This window comes from Synchiropus splendidus, chromosome 2, assembly GCF_027744825.2.
Source record: "Synchiropus splendidus isolate RoL2022-P1 chromosome 2, RoL_Sspl_1.0, whole genome shotgun sequence".
In the NCBI taxonomy this organism is placed as follows: Eukaryota; Metazoa; Chordata; class Actinopteri; order Syngnathiformes; family Callionymidae; genus Synchiropus; species Synchiropus splendidus.
The window spans coordinates 37191677-37211599 of record NC_071335.1 but is presented as its reverse complement, the minus strand read 5'-3'; the positions used below and the strand labels follow the sequence as shown (position 1 = coordinate 37211599).

The 19923-nt window shown below is 43.0% G+C and overlaps 1 protein-coding gene across 16 annotated transcripts in view; it reads left to right on the top strand.

Moving 5' to 3' along the window:
- LOC128753932 (slit homolog 2 protein-like) overlaps positions 1-19923 on the top strand; it is an 82287-nt gene that overhangs the window by 10100 nt on the left and 52264 nt on the right. For all 16 annotated transcript variants that reach the window (XM_053856165.1, XM_053856166.1, XM_053856167.1 and 13 more), the window contains exon 4: positions 2594-2665. In XM_053856165.1, the coding sequence (XP_053712140.1) occupies positions 2594-2665 (72 nt within the window). The remainder of the gene's footprint in view (positions 1-2593; positions 2666-19923) is intronic.

The following is a 19923-nucleotide window of genomic DNA, read 5'->3' as shown; positions in this document are numbered from 1 at the left end:
GTGCTGCTGGTTTCTTTTATGACTCAGCGTCGCGTCTGCTGTGGTCTGGTGGTAGACTAGAGAGTAAAAGATATCTCTTCCATGTTGAGGAACCAGTCTCACCCTGTTAATGAATCATCTCCCAGCGGCTCCCTCTGTGTTCATTCATGTACACTGTGAGCAGAGAAGATACACCACGGTGCCCTTTCTTCTGCAGCTGTGAGATGTACACCGACGCCAAATGCAATTACAATGTGTGTCTTTTCATCCGTTACCTTATTACCACACAAAAAATAGAGCTATATTTTAAACACGTTTTTTTGTGCTTATAAATTTGTAATAGATTTTTTTATCATTTATATTTTACAAAATGTTACATTTGACTGATTGAATATTTTTCAGTCTTAGAGAAAAGTGGGCCTGAGTTTCCACTCGACAGAAACCTTCTGCTGTTCTTGTGGGTGAATATGGTGGCGATCCCAGGCCAACTGAAAGATATACTTACCTGCTTGTTTGGACTCTCAAGTGACGTCTCAATATTTGTCCTGATATTTGCTCACATTACATAATTTAGTGCTCAACCAATTGAAAAAGTGTGATATACATTGTGTTCTTCGGATTTGCAGGCAGAGAACATAGTGTTAAATAATAATGGTTGGGACCAGGTTGGGATCAGGTTTATCTTGCTTGTGACCAGCTAGAAATGTGGATGTTGGTCAAAGACTTTGAAAATCCTGTCCAATGTCACGGCTGGTTCATCCGCCCCACCAACCAGGTGGCCTTCTAATGAGACAGAACTCAATGTGCATCTCTCTGTTCAGAGAACACTGTCAACTCTGGGCAGAATAACTTTTCAAAAAATGAAGTGCAGTTTCCCTTGTTTATGATTTTTGAAGATAACTTGTTCAGATTGCAGCGGTTGTGCAATAGAGTTCACTTCTCAAGGCCAAAAGACATTATCTGATGCAGGGTTTGAACCAAACATGATAAAATGGTTGGTCTCAAACGGCAGGCTTTACCTCCTCACATCACTCTGGACAGCTATTTTAGGAGGGTGAGCTCATCCCCTCTCCCTGACCTCCTTTTTCCTCCACACCTTTGCCACTCATCGTTGCATAGTCCCAGGGGAGGTCTAGCCCTCTGAATGTGGGAGGAGGGGGTGATGGCTGGGCAGGACCTGTTGGGGCGGTGGACCTCTCTGTGGAACCACGTGGAGCTCTTAGCCACCAGCACAGCCCTTAACCGGAGAGAAGTGAATAATTCAGATACATCTTTTCCGCTGGATATTAAATATTTAAGGTGACTCTGATGTAACTGACAGTGTGTGTGTGCTTGCACACAGGCACGTCAGATATTTGTGTACGGGCCAGTCACCGAGGAGCTGCAAGAGTGAAGTACTGAGTGGTGGAATTATTGTCTCTGAGATTTCATTCATACAAAGACAGGTACCCGGTTTGTTGACAGAGTGAACTTGGGACCTTTTTGCTCAGGGTTTGAATGTTCTGCCCTTGCTGGTGTGGGTTTCCTCCCATAACCTGCAGAGTTTAAAATCATCAGCAGGTTTGTGAGTGACAGCCTGTTTAATTCTGTCATGGATTTTACCTTTATAGTGTTGGAATACCAGGAAGAAAATAGGGGGAAAGTGGGATAAAATGAATGAATGAGAGGATGATGACTCAGTATGCAGTTTGGTTAGGTAGGGGAGCATAGATCAAGATGCTGTTGACATCTTAAATCCAAATTGAAATGAAGAGATTTTATGTTGGATGTGATGACCTTTGACCCCTAAACTGCATGCAGTTGGAAGCTGACCAATATATTGTATCCTTCACGGAGGAGTTTTCTTGTATTTATACATTTTCTTTCTCCCCTGCACCAGCAGCCTGTGCAGCATCTGTCACTGTTGCTATCGATGTGTGTGTGAGTCAGTGTGTGTGTCAGGGTTAAACTGTTTCAGCAGCCTTCTCTCATTGTGTCACTCTCCTCTGACTCACATTAAGTCACATCTACACATCTCGCCGCACCAACCTCTTCACTCCACTCAACCAGGGTTAAATGATCGCGCCCAGATTATTAAACTCGGCCGAGCTCTCTCAACACTTGTGTGTGAGCCTCTTCCTCAGTGTGAGTTTGTGTGTGTGGATTAGGGTTATGTGTGTGATGACGGGTTGTTGTGAGTTCTTCCCCTGTGAGGGCCTTGTTTACTCAGTGGGGTCCTTTTCACACATTCGGTAGCTGGGCCAGACTGCCTGTTTGTTTTTCCCACATCGTCTCCCCTTCTCCGCCTTTGTGGTAAAAAAAAAGTTGTCCCCTCCCCATCATTTGAACCCCCTTTTTTGCCCTTCTCCCCTGCCTTCCTTTCGTTCTTCTCAAGTTCACTGTTTGTCTGGCAGCTATGATGTACCCCTTAAATCAGGAGTGGTCACCAGTGTTCCTGTTCATGATCGCATGTATAAAATAAAAAGTTTCCACCACAATCTCCCAACATGCCTCCTGTAATGATATACCGAACTGCGTTGCGTTAAACACACCATGTCAAGTTGGAAACGAAACTCTAAAGCTGGTTATGGACAGTCTGTCAGGAATCCTGTTGTAATTTATGCTGTTTTTCCAGGCGTCTGAATCGGAATAATCTGGCCGTGTTCCCCGAACTCCTATTCCTGGGGACAACTAAACTTTACAGACTGTAAGTACCATTTCATATCCGCCTAACCTTTCCAATCGCCAGGATTGTTTTGTGACAATGAAACATGTGACGGGGCGAGGTGTGTTGCAAATCGGGTGTAAGCTTAAAAAAGCCTGGTGTTTCTCTTGATGTTGATATTTTACTGAGATGGAAAGAAGCGAGGGATCAGATTTAACATGGTTCTCGTCGTAGAAGCCTGTTCAGTAGCTAATGGAGATTAGCACCCCAACAGCTGCTGCCTACTGGGACCGTGGGTGTGTGCGTGTCGCCTCATGTAGATGTGTGTCTCAGACGGAGACCTAAAAGGCCAACAAGAAAGACAGAATTCCTCGTATGAGGTTACGCTGAAATATAGATTTAGTCACAGGAAATAAAGCGGCATTCAAACCATCGTCCCGCTGTTTGTTTTCATCAAGCACCTTCCACCAGCAGCTCCGTCTCCTGCTCTGTAAACTGAGCCTTGGATTTTAGTACCATGGTGATGGGCTGCAATGGCTTCTGAAACTGTGGGAACTAACTTCCCGTCACAGTCTTTTGTGGTCGTGGGGAATAATTATGGTCGCATATACTTCTGTGTTCGGCTGGATATATTTATCTAAAACAATATTGAGCCGCTCCGGTGATTCACCGAGTGTGTGAGAGTTGTTTATGTATTGTGGCTGCTACAGTGGTCGATGGGGTTTGACCTGTCATGTCTAAGGGTGTGTGTGCATGCATCCATGATACCAAACGTGTGTGCGCGCAAGTGTGTGTGTGTGTGTGTGTGTGCAGTTCTCAAGGCCAAGAGTTGGTATTTTGTTCAGCTACGGTCCAAGGTAAAAATACTCTGCTATACTACTTGGTGTTCAGCTGTTGTAGACAAGCAGCCCTCCAGTTTGAATGTTTTCGAAAAACACGTTCATGTGAACAATAATCTTCTCCATTTCAATTACTTTTATAGAAAGAACTGGTGAAAACACACAATTCTGTTTATCTCCGTGACCACAAAGTGACAAATGCCTGTCAGATGTATGGAATTTTATTCTGGAGAAACAACAATCTGCCATTTTTTGCGGGTTGGCTGGTCAGTGGTACATGTTGGCCTCTTACTTATTACAAACATACCCTATTTATATACAGATAAAACACAACATGATCCCTCCTAATATTCAGGTCAGAAGGTTAGAGTGAAATGGCACAACGTTTGCGACATCACTTCTATAAATGAACTCATGCTCAACCTGCTATTATGAAAATTGTGTTTTCACTCTTCTCCGAGCTTGGAAAAGTGGTGTGTACAGTATATTTATTGGTCTGACCGTCGAGGCTTCGTGGTTTAAGGCTGGAAGAGAAACGTGAAACTGAGCAGAGAGCAGGTGCATGCTTGTTTTTTCATTCCAATTTGTTCAGAGGTGGTGTAATCTGTCTTAGTCCGGGAGACACTACAAAACAAGGCTTATCAAAGGCACGTCAAAGAAGATCTTACAAACTCACGCAGGGAAGTGCGATGCGTCTGTTAATGCTGTCATATCAGCCGATGCATTTTCATCCATCTGAATTATTTATGTTTCATCTATGGTACTTGGCACCTCATGTACGAGTTAGTTGTTCAGCTTGAATCAGTTTCATGCTGAACCATTTTGTGTCTCTCGTATGAAGAAATTCATTTGTCCCACATCATTTTCATACTACAGTGATGTGACACAGAAACAGCAGCCAGTGTGTAATTTTCATTAAAAGTCTCCTTTTCATCCTTCTCCATAAACTCCTGACAAACACCTGCGTCCACACCCCTCGACAACACATCTCCCGAGTCACACACACACGACTGCTCCCCCCGACACCCGCGGGCCCAATCTCTATTAGGTTACGCAGACACACACATCTGGAGGCACCATGTGGTGGGCATTACCCCAAAAACCATTTCTCCAAGCGTTTAGATGCGACACACAAAAATGGACCCCCCCACCCTCCACCTTCCCTGCTCCGATTGTTGTTTCCAGTTTCCCACTTGAGGAAGACTGTGGACCACAGCTGGCACTGTTTGCTCCCAGAGAGAGATGAGAGACAGGCAGAAAAGAGGAGCGGATCAAACAGACCCACTTCATTAGAAGGACTGTGTTAAACTAGATGGCCTTGTAAAAGTTTACAGCGCCGGCCAACATCCCGGAGACACTAGCGCCAAAGATTAGAGCACTTTAAACCCCGAGATCAGAACATCAGTTTCAATGTGATGAGGCGAAAACAGCATCTGTAAATGTCAGATCTTTGAGCTTCATCCAAAATTGGATTATCATCTGGGTGATTACATAGTGGTGAACCTGAGCCAGATTTTTTTTTTTTTTTTAACGAATGACAGTCTGAAAAAAGTCACTGAAAGATGAATACAAGAGCAGCAGATTTTTGTCATTTTTATTTCTTTTTATCACGCCCACACACTTAAACATTTCGATTTTTGAACAGCCATTCCACCTCCTCTGAGCGTAAAAACTTTTTTTTGAATTTCCAGTGTTTCCATTAATGTTTGTTTTAACTATCTGTGAAAATTTTGAATACAAATAGGTGGATGGAAACTCCATTACTGATAGCTATGTAATCCTCCGAAAATATTTGTATGGATTTGAAGTTTTACATTATTTTTTTGCATTTCACACACGCATCACACACACGAAAATGCTTTGAAGTCACCGACTATCGCTGTCTGCCAGGGAGAATCCAAATACCAAATAGAGACCAAATACTTGGGAAAGACGCCACACTTATTGTAACACATCAAGGGTCATTCCTCAAAACTTTAAACGCAAGTCCATTTTAAAGTCACAGAGATATTTTTTTGTATTTCATTTAATTGGATATTTGTATGACGACAAAGCCATGCAGCAGAGTTCCAGATATTGAGCATCAACTTGATGCTCTGTGATATGATAACAATGATATTAGTCCAGACGTAGATGGTTTTGATGCATGGAGTGGTGAGAAAAGTTTACACTCTAGCATTTATTTCTCAATCCTTGTTTTTCCACTATCATTTCTAGAAAGCTCTTGTGTTTCCTCTTAGTATGTGTGATTTGCAGTCGATAGAATTTCCCCTTTGTTACCCACTGTCATGGTGGCATTACTTGGTCCCGGCATTGAAGAATGTTCTGAGTTGATATGCATGAATATGATGTATGTAGCAAATCATCCCTTTATAATATACTTAGCACAGCCTCCTGTCTCAAAGCTGCCGTCACCTGTGGTGTCAGGGTGGAAATGATTGTGTTGAGATGCAAATCCGATGTAAATGAACTTTTCCTGGGCTTCTTCAGCGTCTTTTGGGAGTAAAATCGAACCATCACGTGCAGGCAAATAAGGAAAACTACGGTGACACCAGAATTCATTTGCTTATGAGGACTGATTTTGGGTGTGTACTGTTTATGTGTGTAATGGTTCCTAATCCTTGGCTAAACGCTGCCCTGGTGAGGCTTTACCCAGCGGAATTGTTGCTTAGCAGCCCAGTGCCTTTGTCTGCTGTGAAACACACACACCTCCTCGGTCGAGACGACAGGCTCGGCACAATGGTCACAAGAGTGCCGGCGACTTTTTCAGAAGAGGCGGTTTTCCCAGCGTGTCGACTGTTAAATCACATCCAGGCAGGAGGATGGGGAGAAGAAAGGAAGAGGAAGCCCGGGGTCAGAGAAAATTTCATTTTCTCTGAGTAAATAATGTTTTTTAATTAAGACTGAAAACAATTTGGGGTTTTAGTCGCCACAGCAACGCTGACCTTTCGGTCCCTGAGGGGTTAGAGGTGAAGAATGTGCCAGTCATGAGATCTAAGCAGGACGTGACTTATGAAGCCCTGGACTTGCCATTAACAGAAATCATGTTAAATTCAACGCATGCAACAGCTGTTTAACCTCAGAATGAGGGTCAAGACAGTGGAACAGCTCTTCTCCATCTCCCAAATCTTGGGACAACATTTAGGAGTCTAATTAGTCTAGAAGTGGGTCTTGATGCTTAAGTTTGGAGGCTTTGAAGTTCAGTGATGACTTGTCTTTGATGTTTTGTTCTGACAAATAAATGAACGCTGTTTTATTTCATTTCAATTTTTGAGTGAAAACATAACCATTTTTGCAACAGAAGGTTGCTGCGATGCTAAATGTAGCCAATAATTTTATAAAGTCGCAGTGAATTTAAATAATCAAAATGAAACAAATAATAGTATTCATTGAATTCATTGAACTATAGTGTTCAAATCCTCTGCAGGACTTCATTCATTTCAAATGAATACATTGCGGTTAACCAGCTGTATAAATCACTCCCTAGCTCGGTCTCCAAGCTTCTCCTCATGAGCCGCCCCTCTAAGATACGCAACTCAGATCAAAACCTTTTTAACACCCATTTATGCTCCCTTTGCGTGCGGAAATGTATCCACAATTTTGAACGGTGTATCAGCTGGGGGCGCTGCTCAGAGTCAAAAGTTTATGCAACAAACTCCAAAACAAACATGGCAATTGTGGAAGAAGTATCGATAATGTACACTTGCACAAAAGTCAAAAACCGAGGCAGCGTTGTCGGAGGCAGTGGCCGGTGAGGACAAAGAATATCTTCCGTTGTTATGTCTCCTTCGTGTCTCATTAGATCTGCATTTCTGGTAGTAACAGCAACACTGCCCCTTGCGGTTTCCAGTGGTACACCTCTATTTGGTTTGTATTCGTAAACCTTTGTGGAAATGTGTAGAAATGCAGACAAAATAAGCGCAGAACAGGGGTAGAATGCTCCGTCTGGATCGTGATTCGTATGGAACATTGAGCATAAATGGGCCTTTTCCTAGTCACTTTCAGTAACAACCTCAGTATCTTCATCTCGGGCTTTCCTAACTCTATCTTGCCTTTTGTCAGAGCTACAGGTCTCAGGACTGTCCTCTAAAGCCCTGACTTCTCTTGTGCTGCACATCCTTCAGAGATCACTCTGTAGTAAGAAACATATTATTGGGAGGACTTCTATCTCAGGCCTGTTTTCTTAAGTGTCAAAAATGTGTTCGTAGGGAGCCCCACCCTTTTGGGATGTAAGAATATTTGACTCCGGTCTAGCCTACATACAGCCTGCAAATATGAGACAATTACTGCGTGAGGAGGATGTGAAGTTAAGTCTGAGCAGCCTGAGGCGTTGGTGGATCGGCCATCTTATAGTTGTAAACATCCTCACTGACACAAGCAAGCTACCAGTCAGCAATATCTCCTCTCCTGGATCTGGTTTCACTAAATGCGCTTTAGAAAAAGTCAGACACAAAACAAGTTAGAAGTTATTGTGTTTTAGGAGTCTTGGCAACCTCCACTCCACGACTTGTATTTATTTGTGACGCATGCTTCACAAATTAGATAAGTGGAAACTCGATCATGTTTGTTGCCAACCACTAATTGAGAATCAAAGCGATGAGACTTTCCAATTTGTTGACTGCAGAGTGTCGAAATTTCCTGGCTCGCCACAAGTGACCTATAAGCAGATTAAAGCAGTTGAAGAGTCGGACCTGACGCTTCTGACTGCTGTCAACTAAGTGAGTGTGATTCCCGGAGACAGCAGAGGAAGAACACATGCAAAGTCACTTGTTAATCTCTGCAACTGCGAATCTGAAAATTCAAAATACATGGTTGATATAGTAGTTCAGGTTTTGCAAATTTTGACTATGACTATGTCAAGACCATTGCGTACAGATATAAATGAGGGATAAATGTGTGTGTCTCTATGACTTGGTCTTGTGAAAAATGTATGTAATTTAGAATTGCGTTACTGCATAAAACTAAGACCTTAACTCTTAGATCAGCATAGACTGTCAAACACTAGTTTCACCTCGACCTCATGAGGGCTGGATAAGTGTGGAAAGTTTTTGCGGGTCTACAAACTTCTTGCAACCAAGACACGAATGTAAAAGCCATTCCAAAAGTGGCCTGTGAAGTCCAGTGGTCATTATAGCAGCTTGTGTGTTTTCCCATATTTCATTTGTTCACACAGAGTGAAGAGCAAACCAAACGTTACGCCAGTGTTGAGGTGTTGAATGTCACTGACTCACTCGCTTGCCTTGCTATCACATGACCTCCTATCTGAATTGCTCAAGGCCACTCATTCCAAAGAAGTGATGGGACTATTCACATCATGGCAACACAATGCTGCATTCATCACTCTCAACTGATTGTGGAGGAGTTGCCAAAGTCAAAATGGCATAACTGGGAGGGCACCAGCGCAAGAGATTATCTTCTACAGACAGAATGTAAAGATTTGAACAGCCATGTGTGAGTCAGCGAGGCGAGATCAAACACGTCCTTGTTTTGATGAACCTGTCGATGAGCCAGACTTGAACTGCCTTGGAAGCTTGTTGATTCCAACTAGACGATGCTTATTAAAGAAAGCAGAGGGAGATTTCACTGCCATGGCAACATCATAACAATGGTCGGCAGTGTACTGCTATAGATTTGCGACGCTCTCATCTTGGTTGTAGCTAAACAGGGATGATGAGCTGCTTCATTATAATGGATTAGAAGATAGAACAGCCCGTACAGAGGTCACAAGATGTCATTCTGGGAAGAGGGAAATGGAAAAAAAATCCTCCTTTGGAAAGCCACTTCTGAGTCAGTTCCTTGATTGTTTTGCATATCAGTGTCTGATTGCATTTTAAAATGCTGCATCACAGATCATATACAGCAGAAACTGCCAGAGCCCTGCTGCAAGGTGAAGCAGAACCCACATTAGCTCTTCATCTCAAGTAGGGAGGATTTGTCCTGTATTGTTGCAACCTCTGTCCAAAGAAAGAAAGACAAAATGCTTTATAAAATCTCCATTTCAGGTAATTTTATGGCATAACATTTTTGGTTCTCCTGAATCACAAAGAGTGTAGTGACTGTGATTTATCCCAAATCTGGAAGCACAGCTCAATTCATCACCTGTTGCCTGCAGTTTGTGAGTGTCAGGGTTCAGGGCTCACGGGTCAAAGGTCAGGGAGCATCAGTGACAGCCAACGAGTTATTCAGGATAATGGAGATGCCAGGAGTGAAGATGCGCACTGCGCCTGACAGATGACAGCAGCAGGGAAAGTCACGCCTGGAAACAGACCGAAAAAAAAAAGGGGACACAATGAATGAAGAGCATTCGGAGCTAGGATTAGACGCGTGTTTACGCTCGTAAATGATGTGGAAAAACGAGATAAGGAGGAATTTAGCGGCGTGTAGACAGATGTGTTCTCCACGTTGTGAGTGAGCTGTGGAAGGAGCAGAGATGAAGGACAGAGAAAGTAAAGATAAAGTGAGGATTTCACAGGCGAGAAGAGAGAAGCATGTCAGTGCTTACTGTAGATGGCAGATCGCCTGAAGCTTGGAGCCGACTTGTCTGTCAGACACAAGTGCCCAGGTGTGTGTGTGTGTGTGTAATATGAGTGTGGATTATTGGAAGGGGTTGCATACCAACCCAGCACCAGGAAGAGCGTACCTGGAAGCAGCTTGTTACAATAGCAGCGTGTGTGTGAGCTCTTCAAAGGGCTTCTCTCCGTGGCTGGTATATGATTAGGGGTCACCGTGTGTGGTAGAACCGCCCCCGAAACAGTTCATCATCCCAAATCCTCCCTGTCGCTTGGTTTAATGTCTGGCCTGCGCTCCTCTTCTTTTTTTCTCTGCTTAACTTGATGATGTAAAGTCGGGCAGCCGGATGTGACTTCCTCTCCCTCTGCGGCACTTTTCCCTCCGCTCTGCCTGCAGGTGACTGTTTTGATGGATGAGCTGGCCTGGCTGCTGAATTATGGCCAGGATTATGGGATAATCACAATAATTCATCATACCCCGTTCCTCGCCTCACCCCAATCAAAACTACTCAGCGGTATTGACCCCGGCTTTATGAATAGGGGGTTTGGTATTTTGTTTAACGTGGCTGTGTCAGCAAGACTCACATGAGAGCGTGGTAGGATCTGAGACTGACTTAGCTGTATTTCTTTATATCAATGCTGTTTTGCTGTCACTCAGCATGCTCCACCAGGTGCAGCAACAGGGACCAACTTAGCGCCGTCCACCGAGAGACTGCACTAAAATAACATGTATTTAAGTTAAACTCAATCAAAAGCAAGCATTTCTGTTCTGTTAAATACTACTACTACAACTAATAATAATAATAATAATATGAGGAAAATCAATCAATAGAAATGGATACACTCTTACTAATGACATTTTGAGTTTTTTTTCCCACCAGAGCTTATCATAAATTGCTCTTGTTCTGTTTAGTGGACTCGTAAAAAAAACATTTTATTTGAAAACACTGCTGCAGCACAAATAACACACTTTCACTTGCAAATCTGAAGAAAGACACCATCATTTTTATTGTCTTTCACCATTAAAATGGCACATCCCACTATTCGATTTGTGCAGTCAATTCATTTTAAAGGAAACTGCTTAAAAGCTTGAACCGCCTGCTTTCATTTAAGCATTTGATGATCAACTTTAAAAACCCTGAAACCAACCAGTCAACTCCCGTCAGGAAAAGTGTGCCCACTGAGGAAACTCGGACTATTGTCCTGAGTCTCTCCAGTCAAATTAAAAGCAGAGAGAGTTCAGCTCATGTCAATCAGCCAGCAGCCCTAACATGGCTGTCTCGACGGCCTCACTCATTCCATCTTTTCTAATCCTCCATCTTGGCTCCTTGACAAGCAGCTTGTCCAGTAGCACAATACTGGCCCTGCGGGGCAGGCAACTACGTCTCCTCTCCGGCTCCATTAGTGCCACTCCACTGGCATAGCCGGCATTCTCCAACGGGACCGTCATCGCTGGCTACTCTCTTGTCGTTCTTCAGTGGCCACAAAAGAAAACCTCGCCTCCCTCGCTCTCTCTCTCCGCCTCCCCTGCCCTCTTGGGCTTTTTGGCACCTTCACTTTCTTCCCCTCCGTCTCACCAGCCCTCTATTATCGTCCTCTCTCCAACACCTGTTTCTCTTGTTCATTTTCTTGCCGACTCTCACTGCTCACACCACAACTCATCTTGCTCAACTCCCCACACTTTGGTTTGGAGAGGCTTATGCAAGACCCTCATCCATGGTAATGATGCAGAGGAAGCAGCCCTCTGACCACGGCTTCCTCTCTTGTTGTCAAGTTGCTCGCCACCTAAGAGTTCCCTGTGTTATATCTGCCCTTCATTCAGCATGACTCACAAAAGAATAAAAGGTGTCACGCAGAGAATATTTAGACAGTTTCTTACCTTTGCTATTTGATGGTCAGGAACGTGGGTTATGTGAGGGGTAATTCATATTTTAAAGGCCTGTTTGATCTGCTCTGGAAGCCTGTTAAACACTTGGTGCCCATTTTATTATCTCACGTTCGATATTAGCGCTAACTCATTGGCTATTACTCCGTTTTTGTCGTACCTGCACGTCTTATGACGCCCTTCGGTTATGATTTCTCAATGAGCCATTTGTTGTGTGAGGCAGTCTGCCACATCAGTCATGACTGCAGTGTTTAACCAAGCAGCATCGTAGCAGCCTCTCCAGTGTGTGGTGGAGTCCCAACTGGTCCGGACCGGCCTGCCTCCAGTAACGCTATGATTCTACAGGCATCATTTAATTTAGCCCTGCGCCACTTACAGGAGCTTTTCATTTTGATGCATCCTTTCAACGGCTGGAACACCTGCCAACTTAATTGTGTAAACAGAGCTCATGTTTGCACTGAGAGATGAAATAATAAAGGTCTGGGAGGAATAATGTGGGAGACTCAAGGAGAGAAAGTGGCGCATTGTAGCTCTGTGGCTGCAGGCGAGAAGTGACAGATCAGCAGCCTTGTAATCACAGGTTGGGACGCCACTCTCAGCACATGTACTGTATATAGGTGTGTGTCTGCCTGCTAGTGTCTAATGACAGGTTGCACTGCTGATGTGTCATTATCCAATTACAGTTTTCTCTCATCTCTACGGTAACACCACGCTCACTCCTCACCCACCCCCCCGCTGCTACTCCGGCACATGTAATTGCACTTAAAAGAGTGACCTTTGAGCAAGTGTCAGGCAGAACAAACGCACATACACATTCGTGTGCACACCCCCCGCTCCCAAACACTCACAGACACACACCTGTATTGTGGGGACATTGTGAGGTTTCTCATGTCCCCAGCCTCTCACCCTAAAACTAACCATTGAAATGAAATGGCTAACCTTAACCAGGACTCTGAAGCAAACTTATACCCAATTATAATGACCTAGTTATTGTGCAGTCTTCATCTTCAAATTGAAGCTTAACCTCTTGGGGTCCAGCCAAATGTAGGACGGTGTTTTCTCAAGAATTGGTCCCCACAAGTAGGATAAACAAGCGCACACACACAAACACAAAGCATGCCAGTGAGATTGAGTAATGTGGGACAAAACAGATGCTTTCAAATGATCAGATAAACTATGCAAGGCAAGTTTGGGCAGATTATTTGTCTGCTATTGTGTAAAAAAACAAAAGTCCAGATGTGTTTGTTTGTCTTTCTTTGCAGTAAATCAAGTCATTTCTTACTCCAAACTGACTAGCTTGAAGGGTCGTCGTAAGCATCTGCCATGTTTGTTCGTGGCTTTAAAAATGTCTGTAAAAGTTACGAAACTTTACAGGCTCGGATTCAAAGTTCACAGACAGATCTTCCTTTGTGGAAATGCATTTGTGGACTTCAGAAGGCATGTGGAGGCAGATAGGAGGAGACATTTTGGAGGTGAGCGTCTTTGCTCTGAGCACGTCTTGTCGTGCTTTAGGGGGTAACACGCAGAGGTCAACAACGCCTGGATCTCTAGACCAAATTTTACAAGTGAAGGAGCTGGAATTTTAGCTATTTAGCAACCTAGGAACATTATATGTTAGCTTAACAAGTGCTGTTTCTGATTTTCCCATGGACATATATTTTTCTATGGATTGTTTTCTCTTTCTATGGACGTATAAATGTAATACTAATTCTGAGGACATGAACTCAGGTTTACATCAAAAGTGATGTTAACCCGGTGGGGATAAATTGAGAGCTGTCAGGCTTCTGTGGTAAACAGAGCTGTAGATAATGTACAACAGGTTTATGGGGAGGGAGGAGCCTGTCGCTTTGAAATTGTTATGGGCAATGACACCTGGTCAACTTTGCTTTAAAACTGGCTCACGCTACCGCGCACACTCAGACACACACCTTTACATCCAAGAGTTTATATAGAGTTGCAGTCTGCTGTATCACCCAAGGCAATGATGTCAGCCTGTTTTACAGCGCCCATAATTACATGTAACGCTACGGGTGGGTGGCTGAGTATTAGTGTGTGCATGTCTGTGGCTGTGTGTCTGCGTGGGTGTGTGTGTGTGTTAGATTGTCAATGACTCCTTAGTGACTGACGAGCAACACTCGCCTACAGGAAGATACACAGCTCATCTTAAATGAAAGATATCAAACACTCTTGAAAGCATGTCTTTACATCCTCATTTCCTGCCCACTGTATTTTATTTTAGGCCAGACATGTCAAACTCAAGGCCTAGAGAAGTGGAAAAGACACAGCACACCATGAAATAATGAGCATAATCTTAAACAAAACTGCATAACCTGCTCACCAAGTCCCATAGTTCACTGCAAGAATTGGCGTTTTAATAACAGCTAGAATTCTGAGAGTCATTAATTCAAATCTGGTTGAGATATACTAATCTGTTTTGAAGAACACATGACCGAGATTAACTTGACCTCACGTTTTGAGTTACTCTGGGGAGTGTTTGTTCTACTCCAAAGGTGGCTTAAGTATTTAAGAATCTCTGAACTATATGTTTGTGTGAGGTCGGAACAGAGTGAATTTATTTATGTATATACCTATTTCAATGACTGAATTCAACTTTTGTATTTTTCAATGATTCATAAGGATTGTACAGAAGTGTAGCTAAAATGGGTTCAGCCCTTTGAGGGGAAAAAAATGTCAGAAAACACAGTCACAGTTGAGTGATGGGAGGAAAGGATCCTTAACCACAACACACTCTCACCTGACAACCTGCATGTTCGGACAAAGCCCTCGGGGTCACACTGGTGAATCCGCTGCTAGACGTTTGAAAGTTCAATTTACTACCTGGGTTGAGACATGCCATGCTGGCTCTGGAAACTGCCATTTTATCAGCTTCAGACTTTCCCACCTTTTCATCAAACAGGAATTTTATAGGTGAAATTATAATACTTTAATCACATTGTGCATTTCCTCATTTTTGTCTTGTTACACTTGAATGATTGGTCTACATATTTCAGTCAATTATTTAAAAATGTATGTATTTCGCTCACTCTATCGTGTGTAGTGTAAATGAGCAGTGTGTGTGAAAGAGAGAGAGTCATTTAAACAGTTTCCATGGTAGCAATTAAGCGCTGGTAGGTATCAGGTGAAGCTTAATATGCGTGTAAAGATGGGGGACTCAAGCGGCAGGGATGGGACGTGTGTTTGTCATACTCATCATAGGCGAGGCCATTGTCTTTCTCAAAGATCCTGGGATCTAGGTCCAAATACATGCGACAGAAAGCAGAACACGGCAGCAGCACGCGTCTGTGTCTGATCTGGAGTCTGTGAGTTACAAAGGAAGAGCTGAATCCTAAACTGAATTGATTGCTTCTAAATGAGATGCACCTGACTTAGTCGGGACTCCACATGAATCGACTGTCGAGTCAAATCAACATGCTTGATGGAAAACAGGTCAACATCCTTTCCCTCTGCCCCTCCCTCACCCTTCCCATCCTGCTTTTGAAGCAGAAAGCTCTCAGATTTGTCGTTCACAGACCAGTGATACAAACACGTCTCAGTGTGCTGACTGAGCGTGCACGCGCCCGTGCCTGCGTGTTTATGATGATTGATATGCATTAATGGTGTACGGAGGACAGCTATTAAAGCTGGGAAACTATCAGTGCTGCCTTGAGCTGTGACAATTAATCAGAAAGTTTCCGCTGTTGGCAAGCGGGGGACGGCAGTGGGGTGTGTGTGTGCAGGAGTGTGTGTGCTTGTGAGGAATAACAAAAGCAGTCTCGTGTGGCATTTGTCTTTGTCTTTTTTTTTTTCTTTTTTTAATAAAGCAAAACAGTATTTAAAAATGTTTGTTTCTAGTTGTGCGTTTCAGTTACTAGTTTTCTATGATAATTACAGAACAGTGACTATTGCATGTAATAGTGTTCCTTTCATCTTTTATATATGTTAAATGACTTGGTATTTCTTGTGTTCGGTGAGACACATACAGGAATTCAACAGTTCCATTCACTTCCAACTAAAAAGCTTGGCTCATTCATTTATTGCCTTGTTTTGTTTATTTAAGAATCATTTGATGGCTAATTTGTCAAAAGCCTTAATGATATTTTCTCAGTCAAATAGCTGAGTTTCACTTGGATTTTTTTGTGAACTAAAAGTTTTTCCATATGTATTTCTATTATTGTCATAATTACTCCATCTCATGTGACAGTTTTGATCATTAAGGTTTGTCAGTTTGACCATTTGTCTTTTTCATTTTAAATTTGGATCCTTGGACTCTATTATATTTTGTAATTATCACATGCCATAATAAAAGTCTATAATTATGAATGGACATTTTGATAAAAGAAATACTGGTAATCTTAATTTCATTTCACTTTCACATCATTTCGACGCATGATGTTAACATTACACTACACTGCTTCTGCACATAAATGCATTGTTTATCTCTCTTATCTTTTTTGTCACTTTATGTGGCATTGACAAATTGGAAATGTACGTGAATCCCAATAATGTTAATTCACTTTGAATGTTGTTATCCGTGTAATATTTGTGATCCACCACCCCTGAAAAATAACAGCTGCACCCAAGCATATTTGTGTGCGGCGTCAGCGCTCACAGAATCCATCCTTTTGATCTAAACTGAATGACGAAATTAAATTTGTACTAGCTTTGTATTTGAGGGCTAAAGTTGGCTTAAACTTTCCACTCATGCTAGCCTGTCTGTCGCCTGCTACGTCTGTCAACCAGGGCCTCGGTTCTGTCTGTTGGTCCGTCTGGCTTTTAGTTACCTAAGAACTCAGGACCAAAAATAACAACACAGTGTCAGACCTCAGCCTGCGCCCGTCTCACATAGCCCATAAACTTCACAGCTCCCTCCACCACCTGCGACGTTACTGTACACAGACACCGAGTGGAAGCCAAAAGCAAATCTCTCCAGCCCCGGTTTTGTTTCTTTATTGCTCCTTCGTCTTATTACATCTTAATTTGCTCAGTGTTATTGTCAACTACTCACTGGCAGATGGACTTTCCCCACACCCCCACCGCCCAACATCTCGTCACCGGAAAGCTCAGTGGACCTTTTCAAGACTACTGTTTTCTCCCCCTCTGTAAAACCCCAATTTCTGACCCCTCCTTCACCCCTGGGGAACATAGGCAGTGACCCATATGTGGTATGAAGCATCAGAAGTACATCTGAACCCCTCTAACCCAAAGTCGCCCACCCCCCTCGCCCCACACAAACACACACACACACACACACACACACCTCCCTGCAGCCCCCCCTGAGGACCAGGCCTGACAGCAGGCTCCACACGTTTTCATCCTCTAACACGTATATAGACAGACATGCGTTCATTCACTCAATTGCACACACACACACAGCTTTCTATTCCTCTCCTTGTGAGGACAATTACTGAAACATGTCCTCCTTTGACCCACATATTGTATTCAACAATAGCAAAATCAGCACACTGAGTTGAAATGCTCTAGACCGTTTTTCCAAGGGGGTGACCTGAGATCTGGGCAAAGTCTTTGATGCCAGCTGTCCATCGTTTAGTGCGAGGACTGTCTCAAGTTCAGGTATTTGAAGAGCCATGCTATCAGTGACCAAAATATATATATATATATTTCTTTTCTGTCACTTTTATTGCTATTGTTGATTGAGAGTATTGTAAATGCATTTTAGTGGTGTGTTGTTTAATTTATCCATTTTTAAACATCTGTACAAAAAGGCCTTTCTTCTTTTTTCTGCATGTCCTGCCAGGGGTTTCCACTTCAAGTCTGCCTCCTTCACCAGTCTGTCTTCCTCTTCTTCTTTTGCCTGGTGCTTCCATTGCTAACATTCTTGGTCTGACTCGTTCCCTGTCTCTCCCCTGTACGCTTCCACTCTGGACTTCCTAACTTTGTCTCCGAACCTGTCTCTTCCACTTATGCTTACTTTATTTCGTTTTGATTTCACTTAATTTTTTATGTTTTTTTTTTCTCACATCATTGATCATGAATAACAAATATGCAGTTCCAATACAGGTAAAAAAAGAATCTCAAGAAAAGGGAATCATTCTTTTAAGGGAGGGGGATAACTAGCTATAACAGTGGAGTGAGTTGGGTTGCATTACCAACCAGTCTACATGTGTTTTATGTATTTAATGAAGTGCGCTGGAGTCCCCTGGGAGAAGTTGTGGGGGTGTATGGAATGAGAAACTCTCTTTTTAGAGTAGTCCAATTTTGTCCACCAAAAGTAGGACTTCTTCAGGTTCTCTTCAGTGGGTCGGATTTTCGCAGTAGCTTAATTTTCAGATTTATGGAGATGTGGTGGTCGCTATTCCATATCTGAAAACAGCGTTTGGTCATGATGGAGCCTGAATGAATCAGTTTGCAGGAAAGGGGCGCGAGCACCCGTGAGTCTGAGGTTCCTGAAAGGAAAAATGCGAAGACTAGACGTATGTTTTGTAGATTCAAGTGTTGTGCGTCTCCTGTCAGGATGGGGTGTTCTGTCATGGGAGAGATTAGACATGCACATGGTGCCCTGTAGAGGAGCTTCACTGGTCTGTTCAGGCTCTTATATCATAAATGAAAATGAACACAAGCGCACACACAAACACACACACAGACAGAGAGTGCGAGGTTAATGGGCTTAGTTCAGCCAAGCTTCATATGGGTTATAATCTTGTCATGATACTGTCCTAATCCCCCTCTAATCCACTATCCTTCAGGAAAGATGAATTTGGGATTACCTCTCTCTGTGTCACCATTGCACACCCGTCTTCTCTGTTCACGTGTGTGTGTGTGTGTGTGTGTGTCTGTGTGTGTGCATCAGGAGGTGTTGCAGCATTCCTTTGAATGTCATCCTTCCTCCATTTTTTTCCACTGATCACAGTGCCCTGGTTTTCCAATTGTGTTAGCGCGAATGTGTTTGTTGTGAGCGAGATTAAACAACTTTGGAAATAACTTTCTCATGAAGACATTATGACTAACACAGACAAACTGCTTCCAGATTACTGTTTTCCAGATGCTATGAAAGAGCTTTATCTCTACCTACAGTAATTTCAAAAATTCAGATGAGTTCTAAACTGCCTCTGAAGAGTGGGTATATGACAGTAACGGATATATAACAACTACTACCACAGCCATAATAGCTATATAACTAGCTAACAAGATAGATAGAGAGATAGATAGACAGACAGACAGACAGATAGATAGATAGATAGACAGACAGACACACAGACAAACAGACAGACAGATAGATAGATAGATAGATAGATAGACAGACACACAGACAAACAGACAGATAGATAGATAGATAGATGGATAGACAGACAGACAGACAGATAGATAGATAGAGGTATTTGAAAAGTGTCCGTTGTCTGTCGACATAAATGCAGAGATGCGAAATGACCAGAACTTGGTGAAAACATGGCAAGTTCTAAACATGAAACATGCAGCAGATGGGACGTGTGTGTGCGTGTGTCTGTTCATGCTCCGCTGATCATTCACATGTACATTCAAATTAACACGCCAATGTGTTTCCACCAAATTGGTGTTCTACTTATGGAACCTCAAAAAAGACTGAAACATGATTGTTACCTCACAGTTTTTCAGCCTGCATAGTGAAGGTCAAAAATAAGATAAAATGAAAACCTAAATATGAGTTTTGTGGAGGTGTGTCACTGACGGCTACCTTTTTTCTGATACTATACCTTTTCTATTGCCTGGAGGGATCGCACCAGCTGACCCAGGGCAGGCGTGGCCCTTGCTTCTCGGTTGACCTGGGAATTCCCCAGAAGAGATGAGCTGTCTGGGGAAAGGGAAGTCTGGGATTCTCAACTTACATTGTAGCATCAGAAGTTGAATATTTATTTGTATTTGAACAGGCATTACTCATAGGTATTAGAAGTCAATGCAGGAAGCAACACTGCATCTCATCACTTTTCCCTACCGGTGCACAAAATGTGTCCCTCGAATGACAGATATCTGGCAGTGCCAAAATGCCAGGAGAACTCCAGCAGGCTCCACAGCGATGAGATATTGAAAAAAAGGGCATGCAAGTGGTGTTGCAGCGCAGTCAGGTGAGCAAAC